General features: G+C 41.3%; 2 protein-coding genes and 1 long non-coding RNA gene across 3 annotated transcripts in view; 2 read left to right on the top strand and 1 right to left on the bottom strand.

Annotated features, from left to right (window-relative positions):
• Positions 1-5,447, top strand: part of LOC116063573 (complement C1q-like protein 2) — a 417,866-nt gene extending 412,419 nt beyond the window's left edge. Inside the window, exons 7-8 of the mRNA XM_035990845.1 lie at positions 3,835-3,978; positions 4,951-5,447. Coding sequence (XP_035846738.1) covers positions 3,835-3,978; positions 4,951-5,219 — 413 coding nt within the window. The 3' untranslated portion in view covers positions 5,220-5,447. The remainder of the gene's footprint in view (positions 1-3,834; positions 3,979-4,950) is intronic.
• Positions 5,448-21,166: 15,719 nt separating this feature from the next.
• The window catches only part of LOC118492988, a 17,045-nt gene continuing 10,711 nt past the window's right edge, over positions 21,167-27,500 (top strand). Inside the window, exon 1 of the long non-coding RNA XR_004894914.1 lies at positions 21,167-21,316. This is a non-coding gene — a long non-coding RNA (uncharacterized LOC118492988). The remainder of the gene's footprint in view (positions 21,317-27,500) is intronic.
• Positions 23,168-27,500, bottom strand: part of LOC116064076 (protein Red) — a 14,112-nt gene continuing 9,779 nt past the window's right edge. Inside the window, exons 12-20 of the mRNA XM_031319124.2 lie at positions 26,442-26,664; positions 26,242-26,260; positions 25,807-25,891; positions 25,025-25,108; positions 24,783-24,840; positions 24,569-24,657; positions 23,942-24,050; positions 23,561-23,595; positions 23,168-23,431 (exon numbers count right to left, since the gene is read on the bottom strand). Coding sequence (XP_031174984.1) covers positions 23,404-23,431; positions 23,561-23,595; positions 23,942-24,050; positions 24,569-24,657; positions 24,783-24,840; positions 25,025-25,108; positions 25,807-25,891; positions 26,242-26,260; positions 26,442-26,664 — 730 coding nt within the window. The 3' untranslated portion in view covers positions 23,168-23,403. The remainder of the gene's footprint in view (positions 23,432-23,560; positions 23,596-23,941; positions 24,051-24,568; positions 24,658-24,782; positions 24,841-25,024; positions 25,109-25,806; positions 25,892-26,241; positions 26,261-26,441; positions 26,665-27,500) is intronic.

Here is a 27,500-nt window from a genome sequence, read left to right as displayed (position 1 = left end):
GTGACTGTTGGAGAACAGAATTTGCATTTTTGACAGTTCTACCTGTCTGATAGCCTCCAACTTCATAGTCAGAGGCAGTGGGCATCTATCAGTCAGGTCCAACCTGGATATCAACTCAGACAAGATGGTGTTTACCTGCTCCTTCCATTTTCCTGCAATGTTGATTTTATGTCTCATGAAAGGAATATACACGTATGGATTTTGATGCTATTGTGAACTCAGGGCATTTATCAGTTTTTGAACGATACCATTGATTCCCTCCACTCCTCCTCTTCCTGGGCATATCCCTGAACTGGGTTAGGGGAGATGGCTCGAGGGGGGGCACACTGACACATCCACTTCATCATTGGTTAATGGCAATTATAAAATTAACTGCGCTCCATTGACAGCCTGACAGTCTTAATGCCTATTTGAAGTGGTGTTGGGTGAGTAAGCTGTTTTCTGCAAATTACTTCGATAAAGGAGCCTCTGTACACATAGTTCACTATGTCGATGAAGAGTTGAGGAAGTTGTGTTTCCTCTAGTGATCTGATCATGACGTTGTGCGGTAGAGTCCCAAATATGTCTCTAAAGTCTAAGAAGACTAAATGCAATCTGCAGGACTCATTCTTAAAGTCATCATCCCTGTTTAAGGCAAAACACTCACACACACACACACACACACACACACACACACACACACACACACACACACACACACACACACACACACACACACACACACACACACACACACACACACACACACACACACACACACACACACACACACACACACACACACACACACACACACACACACACACACACACACACAAACACACACTCACACACACACACACACACACACACACACACACACACACACAAACACACACACACAAACACACACACAACACACACTCACACACACAAACACACACACACTCACACACACAAACACACACTCTCACACACACACACACACACACAAACACACACACACACACACAAATACACACTCACACACACACACACACACACACACACACTCACACACACAAACACACACTCTCACACACACACACACAAATACACACTCACACACACTCACACACACACACACACACACACACACACACACACACAGACAAACACACACAAACACACACTCACACACACAAACACACACACACACACACACACAAACACACACTCTCACACAAACACACACACACACACACAAACGCACACACACACACACAAATACACACACACACTCACACACACACACACACACACACACACACAAACACACACACAGACAAGGACACGCATACAGAGTTTTGTGGAAGTCACACCTTATTACTAACACACACACACACACACACACATACATACTCTGCATTGAGCTCTTAAGGGGAGGGAATGAGGAAAAAAGAACAACTCAACTTCTCTGACATCCATTTTGCTGTAGCATTCTATAACGTTTTTTGCTCTATGAAAGACAGTGACAAAGACGAAACTAAGGACATTTATTCTATAATTTTATTTTATTTGAGTTAGTTTTGCTAAACAGACATTACAGTTTTAGTTATTGTTTTTTTTGTTCTGTGATACAGGGAAGAAGTGGTTACACCCTTGTTAATCAAACTGACGATTACACATCATGTGTGACAATGTAAATCAACAATTCAACATCTGTGACGTTCTTTTTGATGTTGTTTTTACTGTAGCCTTCTATATAAAGCTCACACAGGTTAACAGACGGCACAGTTCATCAGTAAGCTGCCAGTGTGAGAATGAAGATCTCTGTGAGTTTTATGCTGCTGCTGCTGCTCGCCGCCATCCCTGCAAGTGAAAGTGTTGAAAGCCATCAGGCTTGTCATGAAGACATCGACGATGCGCTGAGAGAGATGACCGCTTCGTTGGTTCAACTGAAGGAGAACATGGCGCTGTTGCAAAGAGAGACTCAAGGTACAGTAATGATCTGTTTGCATCATGTCATAGCAGTTCAGAAATATCCAAAAGGAGAGAAATAAGTATTTTTCTATGTAGTGCAGCAAAGTAGGGCTGAGACTACCGATTATTTTCATAGTGGATTAATGTGTAATTATGTTCTAGATGAATGAATGAGTTGTTTGGTCTCTAAAATGTTGATCAGTGTTTCCCAAAAAGCCCAAGATGACGTCCTCAAATGTCTTGTTTTGTCCACAACTCAAAGATATTCAGTTCTCTGTCACAGAGGACAGAAGACACTAGAACATATTCATATTTAACAAGCTGACATCACACAACTTTACCTGTTTTTTAATAAAAAATGACTCAAACCGATTCATCGATTATCAAAATAGTTTGAGATTTATTTAATAGTTGACAACTGATTCATGCAGCTCTAAAGTAATGTCTAAAGAAACTGAAGGAGCAGAAAAATGAAGCTGACAAAGAAACTGTCTCTGATTTTGCAGGTCAAGTAGCACAGCTGCAGTCTGAAGTGGACAAGCTGAAGCAACAACTGAAAGGTATTGTTCTCTCTGTTCAACTGTGTGGCATGAAGTTCAACTTATCATTTATTCTAAATAACTGAAAACTGCAGAGGTTGCAATCATAATTCATTTCCGTCTAGTTTTTCTTGCTCCCGGCTGTTTCTAGGAGTTAGAAGATTGTAACTCATACGGTCCATTGTTGTTCCACACTGTCGAGCTCCTCATCTCCTACTAAGGCCCCTTGGTAAATTAAGGATCTAACTGGGAAATCTGTTGGGCACTTTTTCTTTCATACTCCATCATATCTTACTCTCAATGACAGTAATCTGCACTGAATTCCAACCATGGTGTGTACGTAGTTTAACTAATGGTGTGTATGTATTTTTTCTCCTAAGAATATTGTGTTGATGTTGTGTAAACTTTACCAACAACATGGTGTTTTTGGTTTCCCCCACATATTGCAAACCACAAGTTTTACAAATAATCAAATAAAATAATTACTAGAAGATGGACTTCCGTTGTACGAAGGGTTGTTAGACAATAAAATAGCATAGACATCATCATCATCATCATCATCATCATCATCATCATCATCATCATCATCATCACCACCATCCACACGAACCACATCATAGCACTAACTAAACTACACACTTAGCCAAGTGTATTGAGGGTTACTACCTCCTCCCCTCCTCCCCCGGACCGAGTTAACAAGAGTAATGGCTGTGGGGGTGAAGGAGGGCTTGTACCTGTTACTCTTAATCACAGGGAATCTCAACCTGGAGCCAGAAGGCAAAATCTGAAATTCAGAGTAAAGGGGGAGATCTCTGTCAGACAGAATGGCTTCAGCCTTCCTCCCTACTTGTCTGTTGAACAGTCAGTTAGCATACTCTGCTGTACCCCCAAGATCTTGCTGCTCACTTTCTCTATCCTGGATAGTGCGTTTTAGTCCTTGATGCTGAGGTTCCCGTAGCAACAGATTAAAGAAAAGGTTCAAACTGACTAGATATAACATCTGTAAAATAGGATGATGAGGGTCTTATCAACATGGAACTGAGATAACTTCTGGAGGCAGATCAAATGTTGCTGTCCCTTTTTACATAACATCTCAGTCTTATAATTAACATTCAGCTTGTCATCAATGAAACTCCCCAGGTACTTGTAGTTCTCTATAAAGTCTACCAGCTGTGTTTGTAACGCCTGCTGTTTTCTTCTGGAACGATGACATGCTTTAACTGTCAGGCTTCAATTACAGATACTAGTTTTTTCTTTTGCCATTTCTTGGAGGAGATAGGACTCAAAATGATCAGTTTAATGTTTGATGATTTTTAAAATTACATTGTTCTCTCTCTCTGTCTCTCTCTCTCAGTCCGACAGGTTGCATTCTCAGCCTCTCTGGTGGCTGGAGGTAAATCAGGCCATGAATACACTACCGGACCCTTTCCCACAAACACTCTTCTGATCTACAAACACGTTGTCACCAACATCGGAAATGCCTACAACTCAAACACAGGTAGCTCTGATATTCTAACAATACATTTTAGGGATGCACCGATATGAACACTTTGGCATAATACCAATATTTAGCAATATTATATTTAGACAATATGATCTTTATAAAACAAGTTGCTATGATAATTATATTTTGTATGTACTTAAACACATGTAAACACTGTGTATTATTTAGTTTTTGCAAAGCATTTGGAAGTGTCTGACAACATTATGGGATGGATCCCTACAGAGATAGACCTTTTAGTTAAAGAGTAAGATCCTTTTAGTTTAACATGAAACAGCCCCGAAATCACCATCACCAAACTACACCAGACTCCATGTAAATAATCAGGACTTTTAGCGTGTCTAGAGCCAGCATATCTCCACCAGACTCCATGTAAATAATCAGGACTTTTAGCGTGTATAGAGCCAGCATATTTCCACCAGACTCCATGTAAATAATCAGGACTTTTAGCGTGTATAGAGCCAGCATATTTCCACCAGACTCCATGTAAATAATCAGGACTTTTAGCGTGTATAGAGCCAGCATATTTCCACCAGACTCCATGTAAATAATCAGGACTTTTAGCGTGTATAGAGCCAGCATATCTCCACATGTAAATGGGTGAATTAAGGGTTTATTCAACCAAACCAGAGTGGTGATTGTTGGAACAGTGGAAAGATGAACCAAGACGGCTTTTGATAGTTAGTAGGGGTAGAACGTGATGAAGGTGATGGTGATTTCGGGGCTGTTTGATGTTAAACTAAAAGGATCTTACTCTTTAACTAAAAGGTCTATCTCTGTAGGGATCCATCCCATAATGTTGTCAGACACTTAGAATAATAATCTGAGTCTGTCAGCGGCAACAACAGAACTTTTAGTTGATAGTTTGATGATGTATTGTACATCCCTAATACATTTCACTGATATATTGCTGTTCAAACAGTTTCTTAAATTTCTATTTGTAAAATGACAAAAATAAACATCCAACAGGTTTGTTCACTGCCCCGGTGAGAGGAGCGTACCACTTTGAGTGGTGGATCATTGAGGACTACGGCGGCCGCGCTGCAAGTGCTGTGTTGGTCAAGAACTCAGAGAATGTTTTCATGGCATGGGAGAAACGTGGGAGTGTTTCTAATGGTGTCACGCTGTTGCTGGAGGTGGGAGACGTCGTGTTTATGCGTCTGTTGGCTAACACTGTGGCGCGTGACAACGATAATCACCACACCACCTTCAGTGGTCATCTGCTGTTCACCATGTAAGACAGAAACAGCAGCTCTGTGATAGTCACACAGGTTGTTGTTGTCTTGAACAAGTCTTCATAGCTCTTCATTGATTTAAACTGATTTCATCTGCATCCAAATAATAATAATAAGTAATAATTGTTGACAGGTATCTTTTTTTTCTTCAAATTTTAAAGTGATTAATGTTTCTGATTCTCTCTTGTTTCTGTCATTTTAATCAAATAAACATATATCATTGCAATTACATCTGTGAGCATTTCTTTAATCTGTTTGTTTCAACTTTAACTTACTGAAATCAGATAATCAAATTCAACATCATAGCAGTATAAAGAAACAGAGGATGTTGAGCTGTTGTAACATATCAACTCTGTATGATGTCCTCATGAGATTCTCTGGACGTTGGACGGTTCAGTCTCACTTTCTAACATCAAGACACTACAGGAGAGTTATAAACTTTAATAAGTAGTTTTGGTGCCTAAATCTAACCAAACTGTGACTGTTTCACAGCATTAAAGATGTAATTTTAGGAGTTTAAATCATGTCTCTAGATCAGCTGGTCCACTCAGTTAGAACTTCATATCAATTTCCAAATATCAAATTGTTGGTTTCACAGGTATTGAGAGCAAGTGGCCTATAACATTTACATTGTTAGCCTACTGTATGTTACTGTACAGTGTGTGTGTGTGTGTGTGTGTGTGTGTGTGTGTGTCTTTGTGTGTGTGTGTGTATTTCCTTGTTTTAAAGTTTTTGATGTTTAAAGTCATTTTTGTGTTCAAATAAATTAGCAGATAATAATAATAATAATAATAATAATAATAATAATAATACAGATAATACAGATAATTCAGCAGTTAATTTCTAGATGCTTCAAAAAGGGTGGATCCTATCAGGCTGCTGCCAGTCATTGTTCCTCATGATGTCATGAAAACGTGTGTGTGTGTGTGTGTGTGTGTGTGTGTGTGTGTGTGTGTGTGTGTGTGTGTGTGTGTGTGTGTGTGTGTGTGTCAGGTTAGTCTTTCTTTTAATCATAAGCTGAGTTCTACACGTGAGGAGGAGGCCACTACTTCCATTTGTTAACATCTAAATGATTGGGGAAAGTAAAGAAAGGCTTTAAACATGAGAGAGAGAGAGCTCCCAGAGTTATTAGTGATTGAGTTTTACCTTTTGTTATGTTTTTATTTGCATGGCTGGTTTTGTTTGCAGTGTATTTAATAGGGATGAGCGAGTACAGCATTATCTGTATCTGTATCTGTATCTGTTAACCATATGAATTATCTGTATCTGTATCTGTACTCGGACTGGGCGGGGCCTAACACGGAAGTGGGCGGGATTTCACCGGGAAGTGGGTCGGTTTGTCTTGAAATGGGCGGGGCTTTAAACAGTATGTTATTTTAAGCATGCAATTGATATGGGTTGATCAGAAATTGTTATATTTATTGCTGATTAGAAAACTATTTACATGACAGCATCAGCATTGAGCTTCAGATCACAATAACAAACAAACTATATACAGAAAGAGAACAATGAATACAACACATGAGGTTGAATTATGAAGTAAAATGTAATGAACAAGAGTTTTCATTGGTTCATTCAGTTCATTCATTCAACATTGGTGATGTTTTAGAGCAATATACTTTTAGGTCAAAAATGTAACTTATTTAATGTAAACTGCTGTGAGACTGAGTGACACTGAAACTGAGCTGAAAATGATTGTTTCAATGCTGATTAAACCTAATCAGCATTCGACTGCCTCACCCCAACCCTAGCTTCTAAAGAATTGAATAAGTCACGTCTGTTATTTAGCATAAAGGTAGAAGCTCTAGAAGACCTATTGTTTAATCAGCTTTGAGAGCCATTCCCTGTTGGGCCAGACAAAGAATGAGTAGTCCTGTAGTTTGGAAACAACTGACAGTGACTTGGTGAGATCCTGTGGCCGGGTGTGGCCACAAGACACATGGAGTAGGAACACCTTTTCCTTTGAAGACATCTGACCAATACGGAGGGATGTCATTTGAGGAACCACCCTCAGCTCCTTAGGATACATTTGGAAACTTCACAATGGTTAAGGACTGTTTGAATGTGTCTCCCGAAGGGGAGGCATGTTGGGCAGTCCACTGCTGGCAGTGTTTTATTGATGTATTGTGTTGTCATGTCACATGACTGTTTTTATGTGACTCCATCAGGGAGGAACGTAGATCAGTCCGCTGTCAGCTGCAGTGGAACATTTGCTTTTTGTCTTATCATCATGCTTAAATCTTCACTTGGACCAAAGCCTCTTCTTCTTCAGAGATTCTGAAACACGTAAATTTCTTTTTTTAACTTTTAATTTTTTTATGATCAGTGTGACTTTTTTTTTTTTTGGTTCCTAACCAGAACTCTACTGGTTAGTAAGGAAGTACTACAAACCCCACGTTTACCAGAACTCTACTGGTTAGTAAGGAAGTACTACAAACCCCACGTTTACCAGAACTCTACTGGTTAGTGAGGAAGTACTACAAACCCCACGTTTACCAGAACTCTACTGGTTAGTAAGGAAGGACTACAAACCCCACGTTTACCAGAACTCTACTGGTTAGTGAGGAAGTACTTCAAACCCCAAGTTTACCAGAACTCTACTGGTTAGTGAGGAAGTACTTCAAACCCCACGTTTACCAGAACTCTACTGGTTAGTAAGGAAGGACTACAAACCCCACGTTTACCAGAACTCTACTGGTTAGTAAGGAAGTACTACAAACCCCACGTTTACCAGAACTCTACTGGTTAGTAAGGAAGGACTACAAACCCCACGTTTACCAGAACTCTACTGGTTAGTAAGGAAGTACTACAAACCCCACGTTTACCAGAACTCTACTGGTTAATAAGGAAGAACTACAAACCCCACGTTTACCAGAACTCTACTGGTTAATAAGGAAGTACTACAAACCCCACGTTTACCAGAACTCTACTGGTTAATAAGGAAGTACTACAAACCCCACGTTTACCAGAACTCTACTGGTTAATAAGGAAGAACTACAAACCCCACGTTTACCAGAACTCTACTGGTTAATAAGGAAGTACTACAAACCCCACGTTTACCAGAACTCTACTGGTTAATAAGGAAGAACTACAAACCCCACGTTTACCAGAACTCTACTGGTTAATAAGGAAGAACTACAAACCCCACGTTTACCAGAACTCTACTGGTTAATAAGGAAGTACTACAAACCCCACGTTTACCAGAACTCTACTGGTTAATAAGGAAGTACTACAAACCCCACGTTTACCAGAACTCTACTGGTTAATAAGGAAGAACTACAAACCCCACGTTTACCAGAACTCTACTGGTTAATAAGGAAGAACTACAAACCCCACGTTTACCAGAACTCTACTGGTTAATAAGGAAGAACTACAAACCCCACGTTTACCAGAACTCTACTGGTTAATAAGGAAGTACTACAAACCCCACGTTTACCAGAACTCTACTGGTTAATAAGGAAGAACTACAAACCCCACGTTTACCAGAACTCTACTGGTTAATAAGGAAGGACTACAAACCAAAGTAAAAAACAAACCTGAAGCTGAAGAAACCCTCAACGTTAACAGAAAAGACCGGCGAACCTGAGTGACTGAGGGAGAGACAGAGAGAGAGAGAGAGAGACAGAGACAGAGAGAGAGAGACAGAGAGAGACAGAGAGAGAGAGAGACAGAGAGAGAGAGACAGAGAGAGAGAGACAGAGAGAGAGAGACAGAGAGAGAGGGAGAGAGAGACAGAGAGAGAGAGACAGAGAGAGAGAGAGAGAGAGAGAGAGAGAGCTGTTCTGTATGAGTGAGCAGAGCGGGACACAGCAACACAATACATCTGTATGTGTGTAGGGGAGGGGCTCTGTGACGACTAGCCTATCACAGAACACAGACACAGTCAGCTACCCAATGAGAATTTTCATTCAATCCGAGCACAGATATTGACTCGTATAATACTCGTACTCGGCAAAAGTGCTTTATCCGTACTAGATACTCGTTTCAGCCGAGTATCTGGCTCAACTCTATATATATATAGATATATATACACTCACCTAAAGGATTATTATTAATTTTCTCGTTAATGCAATTATCCAATCAACCAATCACATGGCAGCTGCTTCAATGCATTTAGGGGCGTGGTCCAGGTCTAGACAATCTCCTGAACTCCAAACTGAATGTCAGAATGGGAAAGAAAGGTGATCTCAGCAACTTTGAGCGTGGCATGGTTGTTGGTGCCAGACGGGCTGGTCTGAGTATTTCACAATCTGCTCAGTTACTGGGATTCTCACCCACAACCATTTCTAGGGTTTACAAAGAATGGTCTGAAAAAGGACAAACATCCAGGATGCTGCAGTCCTGTTGATGCTAGAGGTCAGAGGAGAATGGGCCGACTGATTCCAGCTGATAGAAGATCAACGTTACAACCGAGGTATGAAGCCACAACACACACAACCTTGAGGTGGATGGGCTACACCAGCAGAAGACCCCACCGGGTACCACTCATCTCCACTAAGAACAGGAACATGAGGCTACAATTTGCACGAGCTCACCAAAATTGGAGAGTAGAAGACTTTAAAAATGTTGCCTGGTCTGATGAGTCTCGATTTCTGTTGAGACATTCAGATGGTAGAGTCAGAATTTAGCGTAAACAGACTGAGAACATGGATCCGTCATGCCTTGTTACCACTGGGCAGGCTGGTGGTGGTGGTGTAATGGTGTGGGGGACCCATCATGCCTTGTTACCACTGGGCAGGCTGGTGGTGGTGGTGTAATGGTGTGGGGGACCCATCATGCCTTGTTACCACTGGGCAGGCTGCTGCTGGTGGTGGTGTAATGGTGTGGGGGACCCATCATGCCTTGTTACCAGTGGGCAGGCTGCTGCTGGTGGTGGTGTAATGGTGTGGGGCAGGGATTTTCAACCACTGTGCCGCGGCACACTAGTGTGCCGTGGGAGATCGTCCTGTGTGCCGTGGGAAATTATCCAATTTTACTTAATTGGTCCAACAATTTTTTTTTATTGAGTTACTGCAAATAATTTGCCATTGTTGCTCATCTGTGCCTGCAATGTGATGACTGGCAGAGAAATTAAATACTGTTCTGTGTCAGTAGGAGGCAGTATAGCGCAATAATGACCTTGTTGATGTAAGACAGTAGAATTACTGCCCCCTGGTGGCAGTGACAGGATGTAAACAGTAGAATTACTGCCCCCTGGTGGCAGTGACAGGATGTAAACAGTAGAATTACTGCCCCCTGGTGGCAGTGACAGGATGTAAGCAGTAGAATTACTGCCCCCTTGTGGCAGTGACAGGATGTAAGACAATAGAATTACTGCCCCCTGGTGGCAGTGACAGGATGTAAGACAATAGAATTACTGCCCCCTGGTGGCAGTGACAGGATGTAAACAGTAGAATGACTGCCCCCTTGTGGCAGTGACAGGATGTAAGACAATAGAATGACTGCCCCCTGGTGGCAGTGACAGGATGTAAACAGTAGAATTACTGCCCCCTGGTGGCAGTGACAGGATGTAAGCAGTAGAATTACTGCCCCCTGGTGGCAGTGACAGGATGTAAGCAGTAGAATTACTGCCCCCTTGTGGCAGTGACAGGATGTAAGACAATAGAATGACTGCCCCCTGGTGGCAGTGACAGGATGTAAGCAGTAGGGCCGAGATCATCGATGTAAGCCTGTAACAGCCTTGGATACATTTTTAAAAAGGAAAAATGCAGATTCTGATCTTATTAGGCTACAATGGTTGGTGGTGTGCCGCAGGATTTTTTTTATGTAAAAAATGTGCCGTGGCTCAAAAAAGGTTGAAATACACTAGTGTGGGAACCCCTTTCTCCTTCAGAACTGCCTTAATTCTTGAATCAACAAGGTGCTGGAAGCATTCTCTAGACATGTTGGCCCATGTTGAGAGGATAGGGTCAGACACGGTATTATTATGGTGTTCCTAATAATCCTTTAGGTGAGTGTATATAAGCTGTACGCTTCATTAACTCTGATGAAGACCAGTTGAGAGTTTGAAGTTGACCTTTGTTCTGAATAATAAAGATTACATATTCAGGTTTTTAATTTCAACATCATCACAAAACACACAAACAAAAACAAACTTTCTGTCTTTGATGTTAGAAAATATACTTCACTGTGGGCGGAGCTCTGAGACCTTGTTAGGGTCTCACACACACACACACACACACACACACACACACACACACACACACATACACACACACACACACACACACACACAGAGACACACACACACACACACACACATACACAGAGACACACACACACACACACACAGAAAGACACACACACACACACACACAGAGACACACACACACACACACATACATACACACACACACACACACACACACACAGAAAGACACACACACACACACACACACACACACACACACACACACACACAGAGACACACACACACACACACACACACACACAGAGAGGATGATTAAACAGTCGTTAGTGCTGTTGATGCTAATATAAATATATCATATAAAGGGTTAATTAGTCCGGTTGTCAAAATGTTAAACATGTTTCTGTCAACAAACACAAACAGTTTGATCTCTTAACGAGCAGCCAAGTCTTAACGAGCTTAACGAGTCCTGGAACAACAACAGCACTAATTAGTACAAACACGCTGTTACCACACACCCACACACACACACACACACACACACACACACACACACACACACACAGTTTAATTAGTCTGAATGGACCTCTTCATTAACCTGCTGATGTTGATCTGATAAACTGAATTTGAGAAGTTGAGATGTGAATCAGAGAGTCCTCACCGGCAATTTCCACTGGATGCGTAACATCTCCGGAACATCGGCGGAGTCATTAGGTTTCCATTAAAGTCAATGTGTGTATTTGTGTGTATTGTGTGTATAATGTGTGTATTGTGTGTATTGTGTGTGTATTGTGTGTGTATTGTGTGTATAGTGTGTGTATTGTGTGTATAGTGTGTGTATTGTGTGTGTATTGTGTGTATAGTGTGTGTATTGTGTGTGTATTGTGTGTATAGTGTGTATAGTGTGTGTATTGTGTGTGTATTGTGTGTATAGTGTGTGTATTGTGTGTATAGTGTGTGTATTGTGTGTATAGTGTGTGTATTGTGTGTGTATTGTGTGTATAGTGTGTGTATTGTGTGTATAGTGTGTGTATTGTGTGTGTATTGTGTGTATAGTGTGTATAGTGTGTGTATTGTGTGTATAGTGTGTGTATAGTGTGTGTATTGTGTGTATAGTGTGTGTATTGTGTGTATAGTGTGTGTATTGTGTGTGTATTGTGTGTATAGTGTGTGTATTGTGTGTATAGTGTGTGTATTGTGTGTGTATTGTGTGTATAGTGTGTATAGTGTGTGTATTGTGTGTATAGTGTGTGTATAGTGTGTGTATTGTGTGTATAGTGTGTGTATTGTGTGTATAGTGTGTGTATTGTGTGTGTATTGTGTGTATAGTGTGTGTATTGTGTGTATAGTGTGTGTATTGTGTGTGTATTGTGTGTATAGTGTGTGTATTGTGTGTGTATTGTGTGTATAGTGTGTATAGTGTGTGTATTGTGTGTGTATTGTGTGTATAGTGTGTGTATTGTGTGTATAGTGTGTGTATTGTGTGTATAGTGTGTGTATTGTGTGTGTATTGTGTGTATAGTGTGTGTATTGTGTGTATAGTGTGTGTATTGTGTGTGTATTGTGTGTATAGTGTGTATAGTGTGTGTATTGTGTGTATAGTGTGTGTATAGTGTGTGTATTGTGTGTATAGTGTGTGTATTGTGTGTATAGTGTGTGTATTGTGTGTGTATTGTGTGTATAGTGTGTGTATTGTGTGTATAGTGTGTGTATTGTGTGTGTATTGTGTGTATAGTGTGTGTATTGTGTGTATAGTGTGTGTATAGTGTGTGTATTGTGTGTGTATTGTGTGTGTATTGTGTGTATAGTGTGTGTATTGTGTGTGTATTGTGTGTATAGTGTGTGTATTGTGTGTATAGTGTGTGTATTGTGTGTGTATTGTGTGTATAGTGTGTGTATTGTGTGTATTGTGTGTATAGTGTGTGTATTGTGTGTATAGTGTGTGTATTGTGTGTGTATTGTGTGTATAGTGTGTATAGTGTGTGTATAGTGTGTATAGTGTGTGTATTGTGTGTATAGTGTGTGTATTGTGTGTGTATTGTGTGTATAGTGTGTGTATTGTGTGTGTATAGTGTGTGTATTGTGTGTGTATTGTGTGTATAGTGTGTATAGTGTGTGTATTGTGTGTATAGTGTGTGTATAGTGTGTGTATTGTGTGTATAGTGTGTGTATTGTGTGTGTATTGTGTGTATAGTGTGTGTATTGTGTGTATAGTGTGTGTATTGTGTGTGTATTGTGTGTATAGTGTGTATAGTGTGTGTATTGTGTGTGTATTGTGTGTATATTGTGTGTATTGTGTGTATAGTGTGTGTATTGTGTGTATAGTGTGTGTATTGTGTGTGTATTGTGTGTATAGTGTGTGTATTGTGTGTATAGTGTGTGTATTGTGTGTATAGTGTGTGTATAGTGTGTGTATTGTGTGTATAGTGTGTGTATTGTGTGTATAGTGTGTGTATTGTGTGTGTATTGTGTGTATAGTGTGTGTATTGTGTGTATAGTGTGTGTATTGTGTGTGTATTGTGTGTATAGTGTGTGTATTGTGTGTATAGTGTGTGTATTGTGTGTGTATTGTGTGTATAGTGTGTATAGTGTGTGTATTGTGTGTATAGTGTGTGTATTGTGTGTATAGTGTGTGTATTGTGTGTGTATTGTGTGTATAGTGTGTGTATTGTGTGTATAGTGTGTGTATTGTGTGTATAGTGTGTGTATTGTGTGTGTATTGTGTGTATAGTGTGTGTATTGTGTGTGTATTGTGTGTATAGTGTGTGTATTGTGTGTATAGTGTGTGTATTGTGTGTGTATTGTGTGTATAGTGTGTGTATTGTGTGTATTGTGTGTATAGTGTGTGTATTGTGTGTATAGGGTGTGTATTGTGTGTGTATTGTGTGTATAGTGTGTATAGTGTGTGTATTGTGTGTATAGTGTGTGTATAGTGTGTGTATTGTGTGTATAGTGTGTGTATTGTGTGTATAGTGTGTGTATTGTGTGTGTATTGTGTGTATAGTGTGTGTATTGTGTGTATAGTGTGTGTATTGTGTGTATAGTGTGTGTATTGTGTGTATTGTGTGTATAGTGTGTGTATTGTGTGTATAGTGTGTGTATTGTGTGTGTATTGTGTGTATAGTGTGTGTATTGTGTGTATAGTGTGTGTATTGTGTGTATAGTGTGTGTATTGTGTGTGTATTGTGTGTATAGTGTGTGTATTGTGTGTATTGTGTGTATTGTGTGTGTATTGTGTGTATAGTGTGTGTATTGTGTGTGTATTGTGTGTATAGTGTGTGTATTGTGTGTATAGTGTGTGTATTGTGTGTGTATTGTGTGTATAGTGTGTGTATTGTGTGTATTGTGTGTATAGTGTGTGTATTGTGTGTATAGTGTGTGTATTGTGTGTGTATTGTGTGTATAGTGTGTGTATTGTGTGTATAGTGTGTGTATTGTGTGTATAGTGTGTGTATTGTGTGTATAGTGTGTGTATTGTGTGTGTATTGTGTGTGTATTGTGTGTATAGTGTGTGTATTGTGTGTATAGTGTGTGTATTGTGTGTGTATTGTGTGTATAGTGTGTGTATTGTGTGTATAGTGTGTGTATTGTGTGTGTATTGTGTGTATAGTGTGTGTATTGTGTGTATAGTGTGTGTATTGTGTGTGTATTGTGTGTATAGTGTGTGTATTGTGTGTATAGTGTGTATAGTGTGTGTATAGTGTGTATAGTGTGTGTATTGTGTGTATTGTGTGTATAGTGTGTGTATTGTGTGTATAGTGTGTATTGTGTGTGTATTGTGTGTATAGTGTGTGTATTGTGTGTATTGTGTGTGTATTGTGTGTATAGTGTGTGTATTGTGTGTATTGTGTGTATAGTGTGTGTATTGTGTGTGTATTGTGTGTATAGTGTGTGTATTGTGTGTATAGTGTGTATAGTGTGTGTATAGTGTGTATAGTGTGTGTATTGTGTGTATTGTGTGTATAGTGTGTGTATTGTGTGTATAGTGTGTATTGTGTGTGTATTGTGTGTATTGTGTGTATAGTGTGTGTATTGTGTGTATTGTGTGTATTGTGTGTGTATTGTGTGTATAGTGTGTGTATTGTGTGTATTGTGTGTATAGTGTGTGTATTGTGTGTGTATTGTGTGTATAGTGTGTATTGTGTGTGTATTGTGTGTATAGTGTGTTTATTGTGTGTATAGTGTGTGTATTGTGTGTGTATTGTGTGTATAGTGTGTGTATTGTGTGTATAGTGTGTGTATTGTGTGTATAGTGTGTGTATTGTGTGTATAGTGTGTGTATTGTGTGTATAGTGTGTGTATAGTGTGTATTGTGTGTATTGTGTGTATTGTGTGTGTATTGTGTGTATAGTGTGTGTATTGTGTGTGTATTGTGTGTATAGTGTGTGTATTGTGTGTATAGTGTGTGTATAGTGTGTGTATTGTGTGTATAGTGTGTGTATTGTGTGTGTATAGTGTGTATAGTGTGTGTATTGTGTGTATAGTGTGTGTATTGTGTGTATAGTGTGTGTATTGTGTGTGTATTGTGTGTATTGTGTGTGTATTGTGTGTATAGTGTGTGTATAGTGTGTGTATTGTGTGTATAGTGTGTGTATTGTGTGTGTATAGTGTGTATAGTGTGTGTATTGTGTGTATAGTGTGTGTATTGTGTGTATAGTGTGTGTATTGTGTGTGTATTGTGTGTATAGTGTGTGTATTGTGTGTATAGTGTGTGTATTGTGTGTATAGTGTGTGTATTGTGTGTGTATTGTGTGTATAGTGTGTGTATTGTGTGTGTATTGTGTGTATAGTGTGTGTATTGTGTGTATAGTGTGTGTATTGTGTGTATAGTGTGTGTATTGTGTGTGTATTGTGTGTATAGTGTGTGTATTGTGTGTATAGTGTGTGTATTGTGTGTATAGTGTGTGTATTGTGTGTATAGTGTGTGTATTGTGTGTGTATTGTGTGTGTATTGTGTGTATAGTGTGTGTATTGTGTGTATAGTGTGTGTATTGTGTGTGTATTGTGTGTATAGTGTGTGTATTGTGTGTATAGTGTGTGTATTGTGTGTGTATTGTGTGTATAGTGTGTGTATTGTGTGTATAGTGTGTGTATTGTGTGTGTATTGTGTGTATAGTGTGTGTATTGTGTGTATAGTGTGTATAGTGTGTGTATAGTGTGTATAGTGTGTGTATTGTGTGTATTGTGTGTATAGTGTGTGTATTGTGTGTATAGTGTGTATTGTGTGTGTATTGTGTGTATAGTGTGTGTATTGTGTGTATTGTGTGTGTATTGTGTGTATAGTGTGTGTATTGTGTGTATTGTGTGTATTGTGTGTGTATTGTGTGTATAGTGTGTGTATTGTGTGTATAGTGTGTATAGTGTGTGTATAGTGTGTATAGTGTGTGTATTGTGTGTATTGTGTGTATAGTGTGTGTATTGTGTGTATAGTGTGTATTGTGTGTGTATTGTGTGTATTGTGTGTATAGTGTGTGTATTGTGTGTATTGTGTGTATTGTGTGTGTATTGTGTGTATAGTGTGTGTATTGTGTGTATTGTGTGTATAGTGTGTGTATTGTGTGTGTATTGTGTGTATAGTGTGTATTGTGTGTGTATTGTGTGTATAGTGTGTTTATTGTGTGTATAGTGTGTGTATTGTGTGTGTATTGTGTGTATAGTGTGTGTATTGTGTGTATAGTGTGTGTATTGTGTGTATAGTGTGTGTATTGTGTGTATAGTGTGTGTATTGTGTGTATAGTGTGTGTATAGTGTGTATTGTGTGTATTGTGTGTATTGTGTGTGTATTGTGTGTATAGTGTGTGTATTGTGTGTGTATTGTGTGTATAGTGTGTGTATTGTGTGTATAGTGTGTGTATAGTGTGTGTATTGTGTGTATAGTGTGTGTATTGTGTGTATAGTGTGTGTATTGTGTGTATAGTGTGTGTATTGTGTGTGTATTGTGTGTGTATTGTGTGTATAGTGTGTGTATTGTGTGTGTATTGTGTGTATTGTGTGTGTATTGTGTGTATAGTGTGTGTATAGTGTGTGTATTGTGTGTGTATTGTGTGTGTATTGTGTGTATAGTGTGTGTATTGTGTGTGTATTGTGTGTATAGTGTGTGTATTGTGTGTGTATTGTGTGTGTATTGTGTGTGTATTGTGTGTATAGTGTGTGTATTGTGTGTGTATTGTGTGTATTGTGTGTGTATTGTGTGTATAGTGTGTGTATTGTGTGTATAGTGTGTGTATAGTGTGTGTATTGTGTGTATAGTGTGTGTATTGTGTGTGTATTGTGTGTATAGTGTGTGTATTGTGTGTATAGTGTGTGTATTGTGTGTGTATTGTGTGTATTGTGTGTGTATTGTGTGTATAGTGTGTGTATTGTGTGTATAGTGTGTGTATTGTGTGTATAGTGTGTGTATTGTGTGTGTATTGTGTGTGTATTGTGTGTATAGTGTGTGTATTGTGTGTATAGTGTGTGTATTGTGTGTGTATTGTGTGTATAGTGTGTGTATTGTGTGTATAGTGTGTGTATTGTGTGTGTATTGTGTGTGTATTGTGTGTATAGTGTGTGTATTGTGTGTATAGTGTGTGTATTGTGTGTGTATTGTGTGTATAGTGTGTGTATTGTGTGTATAGTGTGTATAGTGTGTGTATTGTGTGTATAGTGTGTGTATTGTGTGTATAGTGTGTGTATTGTGTGTATAGTGTGTGTATTGTGTGTATTGTGTGTATAGTGTGTGTATTGTGTATAGTGTGTGTATTGTGTGTGTATTGTGTGTATAGTGTGTATTGTGTGTGTATTGTGTGTATAGTGTGTTTATTGTGTGTATAGTGTGTGTATTGTGTGTGTATTGTGTGTATAGTGTGCGTATTGTGTGTATAGTGTGTGTATTGTGTGTATAGTGTGTGTATTGTGTGTGTATTGTGTGTATAGTGTGTGTATTGTGTGTATAGTGTGTGTATAGTGTGTATTGTGTGTATAGTGTGTGTATTGTGTGTGTATAGTGTGTGTATTGTGTGTATAGTGTGTGTATTGTGTGTATAGTGTGTGTATTGTGTGTATAGTGTGTGTATTGTGTGTATAGTGTGTGTATTGTGTGTGTATTGTGTGTGTATTGTGTGTGTATTGTGTGTATAGTGTGTGTATTGTGTGTGTATTGTGTGTATAGTGTGTATTGTGTGTGTATTGTGTGTGTATTGTGTGTATAGTGTGTGTATAGTGTGTGTATTGTGTGTGTATTGTGTGTATAGTGTGTGTATTGTGTGTGTATTGTGTGTGTATTGTGTGTATTGTGTGTATTGTGTGTATAGTGTGTGTATTGTGTGTATAGTGTGTGTATTGTGTGTATAGTGTGTGTATTTCCACTGACTGCAGAACGTCTGCGTCCCGACTCCGTCCCAGCTCCGGCGGTCCCAGCCCTCCGGAGCAGATACCAGAGCTTCTATTGTTGCCGGACGCCGGAGAGCTCCGCAGCAATTCAGCACACGGCAGATAGTGGGGACAGGAAGTCCAGCACAGAAACAAAATAAAACATCCGGTTACTTTTCAAAATAAAATCCAGCGTGCTCACGGCAGATCATATTTCCTGCACTACACCTTGAAAACACAGCTCAGAGTAGTTTCCCCTCTACTCCTCTGGATGAAACTAACTGCTGGTGGTTTTGTGGTTCTGTTCTACGTGAATTCGTGAGATCTCGTGACTACAGCTGTCAGTCATGGCCGCAGCCGTTCCGCAACAAATCCAGACCTGGTGGGTATTGACGGACGGCGGAGCACGCAGCCGGTCCTCAGCGGAGCTGGTCCGCAGACATTACGCATCCTGTGGAAATTGCCGGTCAAAGCCCTCTGAGCCCTCAGAGCCCTCAGAGCCCTCTGAGGACTCTGAGGACTCTGAGCTCTCAGAGCCCTCAGAGTCCTCAGAGTCCTCAGAGCCCCGTGGTACAGGTCTGTTGTGTTCTGATGGTCTCCAGTGTGTCTGTAAGTTAAATGTATTTATGCAGCGCCTTTCACAGACTGGGTCACACAGTGCTTTACAACGTGCATAGACAATACAACATAGTAGAAAAAGAGTTATAGTTAAAATAAAGTACAAATACAACAAATAAAATGATCAATAAATAAGACAGAGGTTACCCAAAAGCTAGCTTGAACAACTGAGTCCCACATTCAGAAAACGTATCTCACTCTAAACAGCATGGATGGATTTATCAAAGTTTGTATGCCTGTGGAAGCACCAGAGACACAAAATAACTCCCCAAATCCCCCAAAAAAGAGATTATTTCATAATATGGGCACTTTAAAACAGTCCAGATTCTCAACCAACCTAATGCTGGTTGGGGCCTGACCGTGTAGAGCCCTATAGGCTATGGATGCTGTAAGTTACAGGAAGTCAGTGAAGGCAGCAGAGTAGAGTTAATGGACTGTTTTTATACAGCGCTTTTCTAGTCTTAAAGGAAGATTCCGTTGCAAAGTGAACCTAGGGGTTAATAAGATATGTATATGTATATATAACACCGTGCAGCCAGTAAACAGTAACATAGCTCAAACACAGCGCTCGTGATTCGACTGCTGACGACCGCATGTAAACATTAACGCTACTGTCTTTATAATCTATCTTTTTAATAAACGGTCTGTAAACTTACAAAGTTCTCAATGCTTGGGTTTGCGTGGAGGGACCTCATTACGCTACCGTGGAAGTGTGGTGATAGTTTGAGCCTTGTTAGTGGTATAAAATAGAGATTTACCCTGTGCCCCGAAGGCTAGCGTTAGCAGCTAACCACCGCTTTGCGCTAGCTAGTTTAAAGCTAGAGACGCATTAGATTAGCATGAAAACATGTCCCAGAGAACGGTCGACTCGCTACACATAGGTTATTAACACCTAGGGTCATTTTACGCCGGAATTGTCCTTTAGCGACTACTCAAAGTGCTTTTACATAGTACAGGAACCATTGACTATTCACACACATTCACACACTGAAAGCCTGCCAGGCTTCCAGCACCAGCACTCTGCTAGTGGGGGAGGGGCAGTGCACGGTCTGCACGTGAACTGCAGCAACACAGAGCTGTCTGTGGACGCCTGTCTGTAAATAATGGCGGGAAAAAACTATCACCGAACGCAGCAGCCGCTTATCGGCCGATACACGTGAAAACGCAAATATCGGCCCGCCGATAAAATAGGTTTATCACTACTGCTCATCAGAGAAACACTCACACACATTTACACTCTGAGGGAGCAGCATCGGAGGTAGCTCAGGGTTCAAGGACACTTCAACATGGTACTGCAGGGCCAGGGATCGAACCACCAACCTTCTGACTGGCAGGAGACATCTCTACCACTGAGCCACAGCCGCCCCGGTGAGCAGTGCTATGGGTGCGCCTGTTTGAACAGATGGCAGGTGCTGGTGATGTATCAGGAAGAATCAGAGAACAACCCTGTTGGAGCCAAAATTATGATTTCCATATAAACTTTTATTTTGATAAATTGTGCATTAATGCAGTAACTGTCACAGTAAACTACGGTGACCAGACATCCCCAGTTTCGGTGACCTGTCCACGGCTGGAGCTGTCCCAGGAAATGTCCCGTTTTCACTGTGACTGACAGACCCAAAATTGTAATGAAATAGTGCACCCTACACGCACAGGCTCAAGACAGCCAGAGCGAGCGCTGCTCAGAGCTCAGATGTTCTAGAATGCCCATTTTACGTTGCTAAATTACTGATTATTTACATGGAGTCTGGTGGGTTCAGCGAATGCAATTTCGTGGACTTTATATGTTTTAAAAAAAGGATCTTACTCTTTAACAGAAAGGTCGACCTCCTTAGAAATCCTTTCCATAATGTTGTCAGAATATTAATCTGAGTCTGTCAGCGGCAAAACAGGTACTTTTATGAACGTAAATACAAGCTGGACAACTGACGTCCTATTAACTCACATTTTAGCTTGTTTCTCCGTTGCCAACTGCAGCGACCTGGTTTAATACTGGACCAATGTCAAAGGAAAATACTTCCTCAATAGTTTTAACTGTATCCGATACTCAATGAGCTGTTGCAGAAACAAGCCCAGCCTGAAGCAATAAAGCAAAAGCTGTCAGATGAATGTAGTGCAGTAACCATGACAACATTTCCCTCTGAGGTGTAGTGGACTACAAGTATGAAGTAGCAGCAGGGTGATTCTAGGATCAGACCTTTAGGGGGGCTCAGCCCCTAATGAGAACGTGACACGGATATAGTGCATGCTAAAGTGTTAACCCCATTGCTGAGACAAATTGCAAGAAAATTAACATTGAACTTACATGAAATGTTATCATATTTGCATTCTGCATAAATCTCTGCACACCATTACTCTCTGTGAAATATCTCCCAAACTCTTCACTCAACACATGCATCGGTACAACAAGCGGTTCCTGAGTAATCTGGTTTTGAAATTGCAACAACATTTCTACATGGTCTTCAACTTTATAATTTAATCTCATGTAAACTATTTATGTCAGCACAGATATTTTTTGTAACTTGCTTAGTCAGTGTATCCCACCATAATGGTTATTATATTGCCAGATTCCAGACAATCCCACTTACTTATATATATCCCACTTACAAATATGAATATATATTTCTACTGGTATGCTTCCTAGTGACATTAATGCAAAAATATGAAGAAAAAAACTATTCCACCTGTGTGTGCATGGTTATAATTCTGAAGTGCAAAATAGTTCAGGCTACAGCACAAATATTTCCATCCATAGATAAGAATAATCAAGTCTAACCTCTGAATTTATTTTCAAAGTGCACCAGATTGATGCATTTAAACATTAAAATAGACAAAATTTTCTTACAGGGGAGCATGCCCCTGGACCCCCCTAGGGGGGGCTGATGCCCCGGTGCACCTCTAGGTCTAGTGACCCCCCCTAGGGGGGATTGTGCCCCAGTGCAGCTCTAGGTCTAGTGACCCCCCCTAGGGGGGGCTTGTGCCCCGGTGCAGCTCTAGGTCTAGTGACCCCGCCTAGGGGGGCTTGTGCCCCGGTGCAGCTCTAGGTCTAGTGACCCCCCCTAGGGGGGGCTTGTGCCCCGGTGCAGCTCTAGGTCTAGTGACCCCCCCTAGGGGGGCTTGTGCCCCAGTGCACCTCTAGATCTAGTGACCCCGCCTAGGGGGGGCTTGTGCCCCGGTGCAGCTCTAGGTCTAGTGACCCCGCCTAGGGGGGCTTGTGCCCCAGTGCAGCTCTAGGTCTAGTGACCCCCCTGGGGCAGTGTCCCCGTTTTAAGTTTACAAAGATAAAAACATTACCTGTTGTTGAGGTATATACGCTTCTGAGCTGAAAATGTCCCTGGATTTTGTCTCAGAAATCTGGTCACCTTACAGTAAACTGGACTCATTGTAAACTGACAATATATGTTGGTTGATGTTGGTGCGTGGCGTATGGTCACAGCCTTCTGACAATCAGCTGATTAGGGCAGTAATTAATCAGCTGGTGGATAAGAGCCAGGAGCTGTCAGCCAGTTAGGGGCCTTTGGTTTGGAGCCACACGGTTTTTGAACCGAATATCGCTCAGAACAGTTATGTGATTGTTTTTTTGTTATATCTTTTATTTTTTGCTCAGCTGTCGATGCTTGTGCACCATCTGGTAAGGACAGGTCATTATTTATTTGTGGAAAAGATGAAAACGTATCACATTAAAGTTTGAGTGATAAAGAGAAATAAACGTGGAAACGGAAACCAGTGATTCTGAGTCTGGTTTACGCTCGTCGACCGAGACGCATCCCAACGGACGGAAACGTCAGAAAGTTGCCCCCCCCCCCAACAAACCAGAGTCAGTCAAAGGTTGGTCTGATTCATGTTTAATGGTGATTTAATAACTTCACATATCTCAAACTAATCAACAGATCAGAGATCAGATTTCACTTTAAAACGTTTGACTGAATGTTAAACTGTAAACTAGAGAAGCCGACCGACGGTCAGAGGTCATCTTCACACTAATAATCACAGATAGAGACAGCAACTTCCTGTTGGGCAGCAGCAACTTCCTGTTGGGCAGCAGGAACTTCCTGTTGGGCAGCAGCAGCTTCAGTACTTGGGCCTCTTCACGTCCACCCTGAAACACAAACACAGAAGAACTCAGCTCTGATTGGCTGAAACACTAACACAAGAACTCAGCTCTGATTGGCTGAAACACTAACAGGAATTCTGATTGGCTGAGCTGACAATGACAGGAAATACTCACCCGTCAGCCTCCATCTTCTTCCTCTTCTCAATGATCTGAAACACACACACACACACACACACACACACACACACAGTTATTTAGAGAGATTAGAGATTCTACTATTGTACCTACTGCATTATTTGAAGTATGAATGTTTACATGAATGTACTTTTGATGTATTAACATGACGACCATAACGATGAACTCTACAGACAGAGAGATTTAAAATGGCCCTCACCAAAATAAAAGCCTAACGTTCTGAGCATCACTAAACCGTCCTGCTAGTATAATATATCTAGTATCTAGTATGACAGCGTTGGTACCTTCTCATATGATACACATCCATTCTGATGGGAAGAGATATTTTAAAGCCAGCTCTAGTAATCCTAGTACACTCACAGCGCTGATCTTCTTCCACTGGCGGTCCAGCTCTGCCTTCTCATTGGTCTCTTTGAAGCGGCGAGTCTTCCTGCCTTCAGACATCTTGATGCCGTACTGGAAGGCGGCCCTGCAGGGACAAACTTCACCGTCAGTACTCGGCAGAAACAGCAGAGAGCCTGCTAGTCTCAGCGGAGAGCCTGCTAGTCTCAGCCTGCTAGTCTCAGCAGAGAGCCTGCTAGTCTCAGCGGAGAGCCTGCTAGTCTCAGCCTGCTAGTCTCAGCAGAGAGCCTGCTAGTCTCTGCAGAGGGAACAGTGACCCTCAGTAGAAACAGCAGACAGCCTGCTAGTCTCAGCGGAGAGCCTGCTAGTCTCAGCCTGCTAGTCTCAGACTGCTAGTCTCAGGCTGCTAGTCTCAGACTGCTAGTCTCAGCAGAGAGCCTGCTAGTCTCAGCAGAGAGCCTGCTAGTCTCAGCAGAGAGCCTGCTAGTCTCAGCAGAGAGCCTGCTAGTCTCTGCAGAGAGCCTGCTAGTCTCTGCAGAGAGCCTGCTAGTCTCAGCAGAGAGCCTGCTAGTTTATGCAGAGAGCCTACTAGTCTCTGCAGAGAGCCTGCTAGTCTCAGCAGAGGGATCAGTGTTCCATACGTACTTCGGCAGTGCCTCCTTGTTGTTCATGTAGTCAGAGTACTCCTCCTGAGTATCAAAGTCCCAGCGGCCCAGAGGACCTTTCTTATTGCCCTAAAACACACACAAACATCACGGCACATCTATTATTCATTATACAGACTTTTACAACATTACACTTCATATACGTTCATTATTTTTCACACAGAGCAGTGATGTCTGCTAGGAGTTGTAGTTACCTGATCCATCTTACTGTAGTCCACCTCTTCGTCACTGTCCACAGCCAGGTCGTCCATCCTGCACACACACACACACACACACACACACACAGACAGATCTTAAAGTACAGATACATGTATGACTTGAGTGTTTATATGTTTGTATGTCTGTGTGTCTCTGTGTGTGTGTGTGTGTCTGTGTGTCTCTGTGTGTGTCTCTGTGTGTGCGTGTCTCTCTCTGTGTGTGTGTGTGTGTGTCTTACGTAGCAGGGTAACACTCTGCGTATGAGTTGGATCCTCCGAAGAAGTCTCCCAGCTGTTCTTTCCCGTCTCTCCTCTGAGAACCAGTTCACACCGTTAAGGAATTAAACACACAGTCCTCTCCACACCACTTCAAGCTCATCTTCTGATAACTTACTGGTACTTAAGGATTGCTTTCAAGTTCGTTATACAAGAGTGAATTTTAAATATTTATTTATATATATATATATATATATATATATATATATATATATATATATATTTATATATATATATATATATATATATATATATATATGCGCAACTGCAAGGCCTATTTCTCTCTTCAAATGTTTTCAGAAACACGTTTCGGTGAACTATTTTAGTCCAATATGAGATCGTATTCTGAACGAGACGCCATGACAGTCTGGCTGGGAATTTCCGGAGAAACCAGACCCACGTGACGCGTTCGTCATTTCCAGTATTCATTTTTTGGGGCGACAATCCAGATTAGCGCCGCCTGCTGTTATGGAGACGTATTGCGCACGAGCAGAACGGACGCTCAGGTCGGCGTCTCTTCGGTGTGTTCTGAGGAAGGTTTTGGACCTCGGGGAGACTGATCTGTCCGCCTGCTGACGGTCGCCGTCTGGTTGGTGTGCCAGAGCCTTTAGTCTTGTGTTTTTAAGTTGTTTTGTTGTTATTTGTACTGCCAACTGCAGATCAAATGTCCCTCCTGAGGGACGATAAACTATATGCAAAATGTGAGAGCTGTGGACCAATCAGAGGCAGCGTTTCAGAAGGATATGGTTCCTGGCCCGGCCATTGGCTGCCGGCTGCTCCAGCAAACTTCTCATTGATGATCTTGATCTGCTCTCTGACTGATGCTGGACCTGGAGACACACACACACACACACACACACACACACACACACACACACACACACACACACACACTCCTTTATAACCTTAGTCTCTGGTGGAGTCATGTGATAGGGGAGCTCAGACTGCTTGGGTTGGTTTATAATGATGAGTCATCTTTAACTGAACTACTAGCACTGTTAGTCCAGAAATTATTATTATATTATTATATATTATAATAATATATATTATTATATATTATAATAATATATATTATTATCATTATTATTTATTATCAGTCTGTAGGTGTAGAAGGTGATGCAATCACAGGAAGAACAACTTCTGATGTTGTTTAAAATTATAAAGAAATGCAGTGATTTACCTGTATCCACCTCCAGGACCTAAAGACACACACACACACACACACACACACACACACACACACACACACACACACACACACACACACACACACACACACACACACACACACACACACACACACACACACACCAGAGTTAGGTTGAGACAGTAGAAGAGTAAACGACAGTGAAAGTGTAGAAGGAAGAACCAAAGTGTGACCTGGTGTTCATCTCCTCGCGGTTTCTCAAAGTAGCTGTGGCGTCTGTTCTTGTCCTCCTCTCTCTCTCTCTCCCTCTCCTTCTCTCGTTCTCTCTCTCTCTCTCTCTCCCTCTCCCTGTCTCTCTCCCTCTCTCTGTCTCTCTCTCGGTGTCTGTCTTTGTCTTTGGGAGGTTTGGAGGACGAGCCAGCGGACGGGATGTAGTCCCCGATGTCCTCAAAGATACTGAAACACAGACAGAGACAGAGTGAGATAGAGAGGAAACAGAGATAGAGATAGAGAGAGAGCCAGAGACAGAGTGAGATGGAGAGAAAACAGAGACAGAGAGATGGAGAGACAGAGAGAGATGGAGAGGAGACAGAGAGAGACAGACAGAGACAGAGAGAGATGGAGATGGAGAGGAAACAGAGATAGAGAGAGAGTGAGATGGAGAGGAAACAGAGACAGAGACAGAGAGAGAGACAGAGACAGAGTGAGATGGAGAGGAGACAGAGACAGAGTGAGATGGAGAGGAGACAGAGACAGAGACAGAGTGAGATGGAGAGGAGACAGAGAGAGAGAGATGGAGAGGAAACAGAGACAGAGACAGAGTGAGATGGAGAGGAGACAGAGACAGAGACAGAGTGAGATGGAGAGGAGACAGAGAGAGAGAGATGGAGAGGAAACAGAGACAGAGACAGAGAGAGAGACAGAGACAGAGAGAGATGGAGAGGAGACAGAGAGAGACAGACAGAGAGAGATGGAGAGGAAACAGAGATAGAGACAGAGAGAGATGGAGAGGAAACAGAGACAGAGACAGAGAGAGTGAGATGGAGAGGAAACAGAGACAGAGACAGAGTGAGATGGAGATGGAGAGGAGACAGAGACAGAGAGAGATGGAGAGGAAACAGAGACAGAGACAGAGTGAGATGGAGATGGAGAGGAGACAGAGACAGAGAGAGATGGAGAGGAAACAGAGACAGAGAGAGAGTGAGATGGAGAGGAAACAGAGACAGAGACAGAGAGAGAGACAGAGACAGAGAGAGATGGAGAGGAGACAGAGAGATGGAGAGGAGACAGAG

Source organism: Sander lucioperca, chromosome 13, assembly GCF_008315115.2.
Source record: "Sander lucioperca isolate FBNREF2018 chromosome 13, SLUC_FBN_1.2, whole genome shotgun sequence".
Classification (NCBI taxonomy): domain Eukaryota; kingdom Metazoa; phylum Chordata; class Actinopteri; order Perciformes; family Percidae; genus Sander; species Sander lucioperca.
This window is presented reverse-complemented; position numbering and strand designations above follow the sequence as displayed.